The 13389-nt window shown below is 39.7% G+C and overlaps 1 protein-coding gene across 1 annotated transcript in view; it reads left to right on the forward strand.

The window, feature by feature from the left end:
* LOC105618554 (microtubule-associated protein futsch) overlaps nt 1–13389 on the forward strand; it is a 168106-nt gene extending 154717 nt beyond the window's left edge. Inside the window, 9 exon segments of the mRNA XM_012200089.1 lie at nt 1489–1869; nt 2370–4649; nt 8870–9083; nt 9573–9973; nt 10252–10456; nt 10792–10940; nt 11149–12574; nt 12692–12950; nt 13071–13389. Of these exon segments, the coding sequence (XP_012055479.1) occupies nt 1489–1869; nt 2370–4649; nt 8870–9083; nt 9573–9973; nt 10252–10456; nt 10792–10940; nt 11149–12574; nt 12692–12950; nt 13071–13389 (5634 nt within the window).

Consider the following 13389-nt stretch of genomic DNA (forward strand, 5'->3'; position numbering starts at 1 on the left):
AAAAGTAACTGTGTGTTCTCTTTAAATCAATTGATTTATTTTATTATTCTGTATATAAAAATATTAAGGTATGTTTGTAAAAAAATTACTGGTTTACAAAATATTTTATGTACTTTGTTAAAACATACTTTGTTAAAAAAAATATGCCAAATGTAGATATAAAATATTATATATCTCGTAAAGTATTAATTTTTTTACCTTGAATATTTTTACACACAAAATAATTAAGGGAATCATATTATGTAAAAATAATATCATTACAGTTGAAAAGGTGGAAGTGACTCTGTGACTTTAAAAAAATCGATTTTTTTTTTAAGATATTTATTATTTATTCCTCTTGAAATTATATCACTTTATCTGAACATATTTTTAAAGATAATATCTTTTAAATACTTTATTTTGCACATTTACATATGTATATAAAAAAAATGTCGTGACACTATTTTAATAGCAGCATAAACTCTCGGTCTATGTTATCATGCACAATGTTAATGTGAATCGAAGAAAAAACTCACTCGCGTGAATCGAACGATCTGATGACATGTGGAAAGTTCCCAGTAAGTTATAATGAGCGCTTTATGTTTATCGCGTATCTTCACACGATTATGAGAATTCTTTCGCTGATGCAGAATTTGGAAGAATCACGTGAATGGCACATGTTTATCTCAGGGAGATCACGCAAGTGCGTGAGTTACTGCTAATCGAATCGGCGATCGCATCGTCGGAATGACACTAAAATCGTATTCGTAACGACTTTTTTTTACCGCGCCGTGTGTTTCTCAACGAACGTAATAGATAATAATTATTGCATATGCGCATGACACCGTTGCGCACCGTCTGTGTTTGCTCGTTATTTGCCCGACAATTGAATGACGCGCCGTCTGGACTGCGATATCTACATAACAACGGAATATAGCGATAAACATTGACTTTGGAACGTGTATGGAGGACGTGCGAAATGCAGAATTCATAAATATAAAATTTATATTCAGAATTCTTTCTGTAAACATTGTGAATCACTGTATTTTAAGTTTTATTGAACATCGCAACCATGCTAATTCTGCGCGTTTCATTTCAAAATAAATTATAGATCTAATAGCTTTGATACACACACAACATACACGTATATGACAACGTAATCCACGCAAATATTACATTTTTATTTCATATTATGATACAGAAAGAAGTCACAGTTGTAAAATCGTGATCCCTTAATCCGCGCTTTAAATTCTCTAACAGTTGATATTATTAAATTTATCAAAAAAAAAAGGATTAATAAGAGCATCGTTGATAGTCGAAGAATAATATTATCATTTTTTTTTCGATCAAGATTTGTGTAATGCCTTTCAAATTTTCGGAAAGTAATCTTGTAGACTGTATCATTAAGATAAAATGCGAGATATGAAGAAAAAACGTTCGTCGCAAATCGTATCTCCGATGAATCGTTAAGCGATAAGCGACGAAAATGATTGGCAGTATTGATTGAAGTAGGTATCTTATGTCCCGCAGAGGAACATGCAGTCGGCCTCGATGGCTGGATGGAGCGCTTTCATGCAGGTACCGCCGCCGAGGACGCACGGGGCGTTGACGGCTCATCCTCCCGCCAGCCACCACGGTCATCCCAGCGGTCCACCGGGCGGATCCGCCACAGCCACCGCCGCCGCCGCGCATCCCGCCGTCGCGCAGCAGCAGCAACGTGAGGAACGGGAGGCGCGGGAACGCGAGCGGGAGCGGGACTTCCGCGAGCGGGAGCAACGAGAACACCTGGCGGTGGCTGAAAGGCATCAACGGCAGGCCGAAGCCAGGGATCACGCCGCGCAGCAAAGGGCCTATTACGCGGCGGCCGCCGCGGCACCGTCGGCTCAACAGGTACATGTACTACGTAATTCCGCGCGATTTCCTCTTTAAATGGCCTTTAAATGAGTGAGGGGAAGTTTGGGTCAACTCCTACATCTGAAAAATATTTGTTGGACCCTCACACAAAGGAACAATTTTGCCGAAATAAAAATTTAGTTAGATATAAATAATTTTGTTAAACCATTAAAATAATTATGTAGGACACTCAAAGTAGTTGTTAGAATGTCACGATTTTTTAGAATTGCTCATCATGCTCGAGTTTCCTACATAATTATTTTGATGCTTCGATAAAATTACTTTTGGATCTGTATCTAGCTAAATTTTTACTTGAGTAAAATTATTCCTTTCGTGTGGAATTTTGTTAAATGCGAGAAATATAAGAAATTCCAATTTTTATATATTACGTATCTCAATACCTTTATTAATTATTTTATTAGAAATAGAAAATTATGTTGAGCATTATGTAATTTGCAGCGATGGATCATTTTATAAAACGTATCACGATGTTTTAGGTTCGACCTTTGAACGTATCCGGAAAAGTAGAGTACCCGCCACCACCGGCGCACTCACGGACGTCAAAGTCATCGTTGCAGGTTGCCGGCCTGCATGAGAAACCGTCGGTGGTTTCGCACAGCTCGTTACCGAAAGCTGAGCCGAACGTGAACTTGTTCAACTATTCGTCGACGTATCAGCCACAGCCATCTTGCACGTCATATCTGCATGATCTCAAGTTAAAGAACGAGATAGGACCGCACAAGTCGCTATCGAACAAGAGCGGATTGGCCGGCGGCCTCGAGAGGGACCATCATGGCAGAGAGGTACTACAAAACCCGCCATCCTTACTGCCGGATTACAAGAGTTCGGTGATTGTGAAAAACGAGGGCAGGGAGCTACCGAAAACACCGGCACCGCAACAACACTCGTCCAGCCCGAAGATAATGCCTTACATGAACGTCCAGTCGGTGGCGCCGCAGCACAAGTCGTCAGCGTACGAATACAGAAGTCCAACGCAGAGCCCACATCACCTGCATCCCGCGCATCTGGACGGTCTGCAGGCGAAGAGCATCGCGACGTCCGCGAGTCATCATCGAGGCGGCGGAGGCGGCGGGAGCGGTGGCGGTGGCGGAGCGCCGACGACGACGACGCAACTGCCGAGTCCGCACGGTCATCCGCCGCCACCGCCGCCGGCGCAGCCCGAGCCGCGTCTGCACTCGCACAATCCCCGTCAATCCCCGCACGCCCCACCACAGCATCCGCACCAGCCACCGGCGCCGCCGCATCCATCGCCACCTGAACCGCGCTATCTCAGCAGGCCGGAATCTGCAGGTCTGCCGTACGGCGCGGCCAAATCTACGTATCCGTATCCGCATCCGCATCCGCCCACGGCCTCGTCGACGACGTCGTCGCATTACGCCGCGCCGCCGCCGGCCGGCTCCAAGCCAAAAGTCAGCAGTCCGGCGCCGCCGCACATGTACGGCAAGCCTAACTGCGGTATTACTAATTGCGGCATTATAGCCGGCACGCCGGTCTGCCGTGCCTCCGAAACGCCTGTCGCCGCGCCGATACCGCTGACCTCGAAGGCCGGCAGCTCGCCTTACCAGCAAGTGCCTCATCATCACGGGGCGCCGCCGCCACCGTTGCCGCCACCTGCGCACAGCCGGTCCGTCTACGACAGTCGCTTCCCTGGCTCATTGCCGGGCGCGAAACTGCCGCCACCGACGTTGCATGGCTCGCCGCCTACGGCTGCCTCGGCGCCGCTCTCAAGGCCGATCGCTCATTCCGCGCATCTCAATACCAGCCCACATCAGCAACCCGTTCAAACGTTGCAGCACGCGCAGCCCCAGATCACCACGGCCTTCCAGACGCAACCGCTCGATCTCGGTGTCGAGAGGTCGGGCTCACCGAAGAGGAAAGCACCTACGCCATTGTTATGCGACAATACCAGCGGCCAGCCGGTGTCGTTGGAAGTTTGTAAGAAGCGAAGGACCGAGGAACCACAACCATTATCCTTACAATCTGTTGGTCCCCCTGTTCTATCCAGGGTGAGCGAGCCCAGTCCGCTTATCGCTTCAGCCGCTACGTCTATCACTACAGTTGTCAACACTGCAGCATTGCTAGCGCAGCCAAACAATCAGGTAACGCAAGAGCAGCGCACAGTGACAGCGGTAAGTCCGGCTCCGGGTAATGCCAGCGGTGACGGTTCCGTACGACCCGCTAGCACCGGCAGCGTATGCTCGCTAAATCCAACGTCAGTGAGCGCGGCACCAAGTCCGGCGCCCATTCCTAGCCCGGCACCGTCCACAGCACCCAGCCCAGCGCCCAGTGCGCCCGGCACGCCCGCCAAGACAAACCCCAGCAACACGGACAGTGAAAAATGTAACAGTCCGGCACCGAGACCTCCTAGCAGCACCAACTATCCAGTACATAAATTGAAAAAGGCGTGGTTGCAAAGACACTCGAGATGCGAAGACGGCACCGAGAACACTATCAGTATGGCCGGCAGCATTACGTTACCTCTCAACATCTCTCGTGAGACAACGTCCTCGAATAGTAAGAACCGCGAAAATGCGCCGACTACTTGTTTGCCTAGTGCGGTTAATTCGATTCACAATATCGGTAGCATGGCAGTAAACAGCATCAACAAGAGCAAAGTTACTGGCAGGAGTGGCCGAAAACCGGCGAACAAAGAGTCGCTGAACGGTCATGCCACTGATACCAGCAAGACTCCACAAGAGGACTCGTCTAGCAGCGACCCGGAGAGGAAGTCGCCGCCTAAACGGAAGCCACCCAAGGTATCTATTTATACAGATCGTTTACAGTAGCTCCTGTTTATCGCTAGAAGTCATTATTTGAATTTGGAGTGCGTATGCTGTGCTGGTAGTTTAGTTACTCGCTTGTGCCCAATAACCTTTAACTTTTCCTTGTTGAATAATATGATGACTTTATGATAAATTGTATAAATTGTATAAATTGTATAAAAATATTATTTTGTAATAATAACAAGAGGAATGAAGACTAATCATTAAATCCAGTAATTATTAGATTTTATTTTCAATTGAAATTCTTAATGTCTTAGAAATATCTGCAGTATTATATGTATAATTAAATATTTGTTGGTTTTGCAAAGTGTGAATTTAAAATTATGGTCTTTAATGATATATTACTTAACGACTCTTATAGCAAAATATTAATTATTGATTTATATTTTCTTAAAATTGTAGACTGTATTTTACATACAAACATTTTTTAATGTTTTGATATCATATTTTTTTATCTTATAGTCAGTATTTATAAATGATTATTTCCATAAATTATGAGCATTAAGTTTAGTAAAAACTTTAACATTAATGACGTGCTTAATCATATATATATATATATATATATATATGTATACAGTCATTTATATATATATATATATATATATATATATACAGTCATTAGAATTGATAAAATTTGTTATTTTGTATCGTAACTTCAGGTAATAAATTTCGTAAAAAAACCTGTAGAAGTTATAGAAGCATGAATATGCAGTAGTTTTGTTTGCTATGCCGTAGTGTTCTTAACTTGCAACTATCGTAGAAGGAAAAACTCTTTATCATCGAGAATATTTGCAAAAAAAAATGTTGATCATTTTGTGTTATGAAGAAAAAACCGAGCTCGAGTACTCATACTTCTTTTCATATTAAAATGTTATATTTAAACCGGACATACTGAACATTTTTATTTTAAAGATAAAATTTTTAACATTATTATTATTAATTGATGTATTATCTAATAGGAATATACTATAACAATTTTTTAATATTATTTATTATTAATTAATATATTCACGCGACTTTCGAAGAGAAAGATTTGTTTAAAATAAAACGGTACTTCCTTTGGAACATCGCGTTATATATTAATTATTAATAAATAATATTAAAGATTATATTATAGTGTACCTTTCTATTAGATTATATATTAATTAATAAATTTAATTTAAAAAATTGAAACGCTGAATAATCATTCTTTAAAATATTCTATTTTGTATATCTATTTTGAATTGTATATAATATTTAAATCGTACGCTTTTATTTCTGACGAAACAGTAGTCTTAGATCTCTATTTTTGAAAAGAAACGGAAATCTAGGAAAATACTATAGTATACATTATATAGTATTTTTCTAGAATTTCGTATACATTTCTTTTCAAAAATAGGAATTCTGTACTTTTAGCTAAATTTCTTGCACTATACACGTGCGTGTTTATGAAGCACTGAAAAGATATGCTCCAAAGTAAGACAAAATTTGGAGGAGCTCAAAATTTTAATAGGCATCAACAATTTTTAGATTGTCCGAAAATTGGTCGCAAAAATTTGTAATGTTCCCTCTTTTGTATTTACGACCAGTATTGAAAATCTATAGTATACGTTACGTGCACTGTAGATTTTGACTACTAGTAGTGAATAAATTGGTGAACTTCCTTTTTTTTTTTATCAATTCGTTACGATTGGCGAGGGGTTGATATTTCATTAACCTGGCAATCCCTGGACCAAGGCATGAAAGCAAATTCCATCGTAGGCCGCCTCAGAAAAGACAGTTGGAATGCTTCCGACTATATTTTTTTTTTCTCTTTTTCTTTTCACATTGAAAAGAAAAAGAGAACCGATGACCTATGCAGACAAAAAGAACAAAACTAGGATATTTCAAAATCGAAACTGACCTGTTTTTTGTTGCTGCCTGGACTAGAGCTTTCTTGCCTTTGCCAAATCAGTCTTGAGAGATCGGTCGAGATGGAAGGATATCGGTTTCGGTCCGAGTTTTGTGCCGTTCAGAATTTTTGTTAGTGCCCGCCGAATTGTGTTCGTCAAAAATCGTGTATTATATATATTGAGTTTTTTATTCCTACATCTCGAAGATTTTAATTACATTTTTCTACTTTTCTGTATTGCCTTTCCTAAGGCAAAAACCACTTAATTTTTAAAGAAACTTTTGTTTCCAAACGGAATTATAGAATTATGGAACTAGAACGCTTATAACATGGGAAAAGAGGATAATTTTGCTCGATAAGTTAAAATGAAAGAGAGAGAGATGCATGAAATTAACAAAATTAAACGTAAAGGTATATAAATATTTTAAATTTTAAACAATTAATTACTTAATAACAATTTTGTTGCTATTTGACAGAATATTGTCAAAGTTGATTATATTATATATAAATTACATTACAATTAAAATACATTTAAATATTTAAATAAAACTTTTTAATATGAGTTGATTCAATGTAGTGTGTAATAATCGAATTCATAACATGAGTTTCGAATCATCGAAAACGTACGTCTCGCGGATTATCTCCGCATCTATATATGCATTCTTAGAACGCCAACGTTTCGTGAACGTTGCAGTTGGCGTTCTAAGAATGGATATCATGGAGATAACTTGCGAAACTCATAGCTTCTAGAAAGTATCTGTGGAAGTTTAAAAAGTATTAATATAGTTTTTTAAAGAAACGAAAGAAGAATACAATTCCCTTTTACCCTTTTACAATGTATGCACAAAAAATACATACTAATAATAATTACTTGTTTTAAATAAGTACTTGTTTTGAAAAATTTATAAATCCGCATACACATTTGTATAAATTCATTACAACAATTAAATTTATTCAAAAAATATTTCGAAAAAATCCTAGTAAGTTTAATTTTTTAATTAAGATTTAAGATAATTAAATTAAAATTTGCTTATTATATAAGGTTATTTAAAAGTAAATTACATAATTATTTTTTTTAGCAATATTTTCTAGAACAATATTTTCTGTATTTATAAGATTATATTTAATTTCGATTCAATTTATTAAATAATCTTTTTCCAATGCCTAGAACTAAAAAAAGATTAAGTAATTGAATCAAAATTAAAGTTAAATTATTATAAAAACGAGCATTAAACTCTTTGTCAAGTCATCTGTTTTTAGCTGTGGTAAGCGTTCTAGTATATTCTCGAGTTCACTGACCAAATATATGAATAATTTTAAATATAATACTAGTTTAGAGTTACAAAGAATACGAATCTCTGCCTTTCTTAACGGACTTTTGTCCATTAGACCAATTCTACAATAAGGTCGTAAGCCATGTTAGAAATAGACCAGTCAACCGCTTATTCTCTTCACATTCGAGCTGTGATTGGTCGGACGACCCTATTGTAGAATCTGCTCTGTAAAGTGAGTTTAAATGCCGCGCAAAGAGCGCCATTTTCCTACGTAAGGCGTGTATGAATCATGGGTGATCACGGGTAATGGACGTTGCGCGAGTAACAAGTGTTTTGTCACGTACGCCTATAAACAATTGATTGACCAATCATCAGGCAGAATTTTCGCAACGAGTGTCTGCACATCGATCGCGAGTGACAGAATACACGTCATGAACAAATATTGCAGAGGGGTAAATATCGCCGTTACTGAGAATTTTTGCCGCGATCGTGACCTAACCTCTATTCGCGCAAGGTGATCGGGACGCTGACAATTTCGCTTTTATCGGAGATTCCACAATCAACTCGTTGCATTTACAGTAGATTTGTGATTTTTTAACAGACTATTAAATTATGCTTCAAAAAGAATAATTGTGTTGAACTAAGCAGAGACTCCTCACGTTGAAAAGAAACATTGTTCACAGTGCTCTATCTCGGAAAAAGGAGAATTTAAATGAAAAGATTTAAAATTACACTTTTATTTGTTGTTTAATTTAAAAACACTTTAAAAGTTTATAAACATTAAAGAATAAAATTGAAGGCAACTATGAATAAATAGATTCATAACGAGTGAGAGGTTGTGTGAATGCAATTATATTTGTGATATAGAGCTGGTTAGATATTATGCGTGATGTAATTTTAATTTTTGCTTAGGTTTACATAGATCTTTAAACTTGATGTGCCAAATGGTAGCGCTGAAGCAGTAGTGTGGCCAGTTTAGTAGCTTCGGCTAGTAGATGCGGCAAGAGCATGAACTTCCTGACTACTTAATAATCTATGCCCTGTGGTAGGTAAAACGAAAGAAGGGCGCCGCACGGAGGCAACAAACGGCCGCGGAAGATCAGCGGAGGCGGAAAGAGGACAAGCAAGGCGGCGGTGCGGGCAGCGAGTCCAGCAATGAGAGCGAAGCAGGCTCCAGCGACACTAGCGAACAGTTGAGCTCTATTCAGCCTGCATCGAGGGTTCGACACACCACGGCCAATTCCAACAATTCCTCGGGAAACGGTTAGTTGACGTAGCTTCTTGTAAATGGACTTCCCGTCAGGTGAACTAACTATTCACTTGCAGGGTAAGTGATCCGTGTTCCATGATCATACAATTATTCCTGTCTCTAGAGAACTCGAGAGAATCAAGAGTGATTGACAAGCAAATTGAATTGCTTGCACTTAATTTACGGAATTTCATTTCTGGCCGAGAAAAGATTTTTTTTTAGAAATATTTGGATCTTTGATGCTTTTTTCGAGTTCACTTACTTTCTTTCAAATTTCATTAATTCGATCTCACGCACTTACCCTGTTCTCTGATTATATCATTACACTCGGATGCACATACATTATATTTTTATATATACATGATGACAATATAAAATAATTGATAATATTATGATATTACCACGAGCTTTTTAACACTGAATGACTAATAATAAAATTGTGCATAAAAATTAGGATAACAGACTTTCTAACGAAGCGAGATGCATGATTTGTTGATATGCAGGAAATAACAAGGAACCTAGGAAACGTGGTAGAAGACCAAAGAGTACGAAAAACAATGACATGGGAGGCGAGGACCAACAACCCCGTCAGAAGAAGGAACGCAGGGATGACAGTACGAGCGGCGGTAACAACGGTCCTGGCGGAAGTGGTGGACAGTCCTTTCGTAAACCGACGATATCGCAACTGAAAAAATCCGGTGAAAGCTGGCTGCAGGACGGCGCCTGTTTCGAGGTGGCTACGAAATTGGCCAAGTGCCGTGAATGCCGATGGACGCCAAACCAGCGCTCCAAGAACTCTCAGAATATCTTCTGCAGATTCTACGCATTTCGCAGACTGCGTTATACCAAAAACGGACAATTGGCCATAGCAGGATTCAGTGACCCACATAAAGACGCGTCCGAGGTAAATTACGAAGAGCAACATGGTCAACACTTACACATTGTAATTAAATTACTATAAAACGAATTAAAATAAGATGAATAGTCAGTCTTATGCCTGTATCATATTATCGATTGGTGATTGCATCTACATTCATATTTGAATTTTTTGATTAATTGAAAAGATGTTTGCTAGCAGTTCTTTTAAGAAACTTAATCGCTAGTTGTTAGTGTGATACGGATATTGCAGTTTTAATTCGAGATGCATGCTCTCAAAGGAGAACTATCATTACAATGTTACAGGATGATCTTCGATTATGGTTACCAGGAGGAGATAACCAAAAGACAACAGGAAAGAATGACAAATCCGAGAAGAACGAGAAGGACAAAGGAGATCGAGAGGACCTAGACTTAGAAACGGCTCATCGGCTACTTTGGCAAGTTGGCGATCAATTCTGTGATCTTTTACATCAAGAGAAGAATGCCCTCCAAGAACATATGGCTGAAGGTAACATTTTGTTTTTACAATATTTTTCAGAACTGATCCCAATTTTTGTATCAATCAACTCATACATGTCGTACATATAATTAAAATACATCATTAAAGCAAATATGTAAAGCATGTAATAACATTTATTAAAATTAATCTCATCATCATTATTAAATTATTTTCAGTACATCTGATTTTTTACATCATTTACATTGATTTTTTTTATATATAATAATTTAATATGCCATTTTGCAAAACTATAACTTCAAATCAGGCTGCATGGTGGTTTGCGTAATTTCTTTTGTTCGCATGTTTTAACGCTTTGCGCATCGATTATGATTACCTTTTGACAGCGAGTTCGGGGGTTGTAGACGGAACAGTAGCGTGGAAACGAGTGATCCTGGGTGTTCGAGAAATGTGCGACGTGTGCGAGACTACCTTGTTCAATGTCCATTGGGCCTGTGGCAAATGTGGCTTTGTCGTGTGCATTGATTGTTATAAGGTAAGTTGCGTGAAATATATATATATATTTTTTTTAAATATATTTTAAATATATGAAGGCAGGAATATATGATGACAATTAATTCAATTGATATCATATGATATTGTACAATAATTTATCGAGCTTTTTAATACTGACATTAATATAATAGTTATAATTTCTTTCTCTTTTAAAGGAGATTTATTGATAGAAATGTATTAATATTTAGGGACGTAAAAATGGAACAGTCAAAATCTGGGGCGAGAGTGGAAAAGACAGGGACGACTTTTCGTGGCTTCTATGCACGAATAGGCAAGTGCACGAACCGGAACGACTCATGCTTACGCAAATCATCGCCGGCGACAGTCTTCTGCGACTGGGCCAACGTCTACACGAATGTCGTGCAGAATGGGGAATTCCGCAACATTGTGCTTGCTCCCTCGTAACTCCGACGCAACCAAACGAGATCCTTCGAAATCTGATCAAAGGTGATTCTGTGCCCGTTCTCAATGGAAATGTGAAACAGGAAATAAAAGAAGAGAAGAAGATAAATGAATCTAACGGTGCATCAGAGAGCAAAACTAACGGCGAGGACAAAAACTCACCGCTGAACTGGTTGGCCGATGTAGCACTACAGAATCAGGACAAAAACGATAGTGGCTCAGACTCGGACTCGGATGATGATCGCGAAGGTAATTACTCGACATTGCGGGAATTGCTCATAAGGCCATCGCACAAGTCAAACGGGAGCGGCGGATCCAGATCGAATTCACCTACGAACAATTCGAGTGGTGTGAATAACACCCCGCAGAATAACGTCGCCAAATCTGGCAAAAAGTCGAAAATGGATACACTTGATGAAGTAATATCCAGTGTGATCGAACACAGTGTGAAAAAGGAAAAGGACAGTGGTCTCGATGATGAAAAGCCACGGGAATTGAAACACTTCGTACGACGTTACAAATGGACACAACGTGGTCGTGAGCCGTTACCAATCAGAATTATGACGGGTACAGAGAGTCGGAGTCTTTATCCAGACGTGCCACACTCTTGGCTCTGCGACGGCAAGTTGCTGAGGTTAAGCGACCCGAATAATCCAAACAACTACAGAATATTTCAGGATCAGTGGAAGCGAGGACAACCGGTAATTGTGTCGGACGTCGCCAAGGCGTTGGACATGAAGCTCTGGCATCCTGATTCATTCGCCCGCGATTTCGGAGATGAGAAGAACGATCTTGTTAACTGTATGACCGGCAATCTAGTGCCGAATCAACCAATGCGCAAGTTCTGGGAAGGATTTGAGTACTATTCTAAGCGGCTTAAGGACGAGCGAGGAAATCCTATGCTATTGAAATTGAAGGATTGGCCACCTGGTGATGATTTCGCCGAATTATTACCATCGAGATTCACGGATCTGATGAAGGTTCTTCCATTGTCCGAGTACACGCATAGAAATGGCAGGCTAAATTTGGCGAGTCGTCTACCTAATTGCTTCGTGAGACCGGATCTGGGTCCAAAGATGTATAATGCTTACGGTTCCGCTCTTCATTCCAACAAAGGCACGACTAATCTTCATCTTGATATCTCGGACGCCGTGAACGTTATGGTATACGTAGGAATGCCAAAGGATGTTAATGACGAAGAAAGTCTCAAAGGTACGTATTCATATCTGATCTTTACGCATAATCAAGCATCCACGTCGTTAATATTCTTGTCGAAGTAATAATCGAGTCTTTGAAAATTAATGATCGAAACATTTACAGCTAGGACAGAGGCGTTGAGAGCGATAGACGAAGCAGGCTGTGATATTCTGACGCGTCGACGTGCTCGCGAAGAGAAGGAGAATGTGCCTGGTGCTCTGTGGCACATTTACGCAGCGCGTGACGCAGACAAAATTCGAGATCTTCTGAATGCCGTTGCCTTAGAACGCGGAGCTCGTTTGGAACCTCATCACGATCCTATACATGATCAAAGTTGTTATTTAGATGGGCCATTGCGGGAGCGATTGTATCGAGAATATGGTGTTGAAGGGTAAGTGTTATTTTTTATGTACGAAGTATGTGCTTTTAAATAATTCTCCAAAGAATTTGTTGCAAGAGAAACATCGATTGTAATAATTTTATTAAAATAATGTTTAATATCTTATTGCAGGTACGCTATCGTCCAATGTCTAGGCGATGCAGTATTTGTGCCAGCTGGCGCGCCACATCAGGTCCGTAATCTCCAAAATTGTATAAAGGTGGCCGAGGACTTTGTGTCGCCGGAGAATGTGTCGCATTGCTTCCATCTGACCCAGGAATTCCGTGCACTATCCGATACCCATACGAATCATGAGGATAAACTTCAAATCAAGAATATTATTTATCATGCCGTGAAAGATTCTCTGACCGTTTTAGCCAATGTTAAGGAGGATACTCTCGCTAAACTCGCCAAGGCTAATAATGAAACGAAAACAAAGGAGGAGACTTAG

Source organism: Atta cephalotes, assembly GCF_000143395.1.
Source record: "Atta cephalotes unplaced genomic scaffold scaffold00001, whole genome shotgun sequence".
NCBI classification, from domain to species: Eukaryota; Metazoa; Arthropoda; class Insecta; order Hymenoptera; family Formicidae; genus Atta; species Atta cephalotes.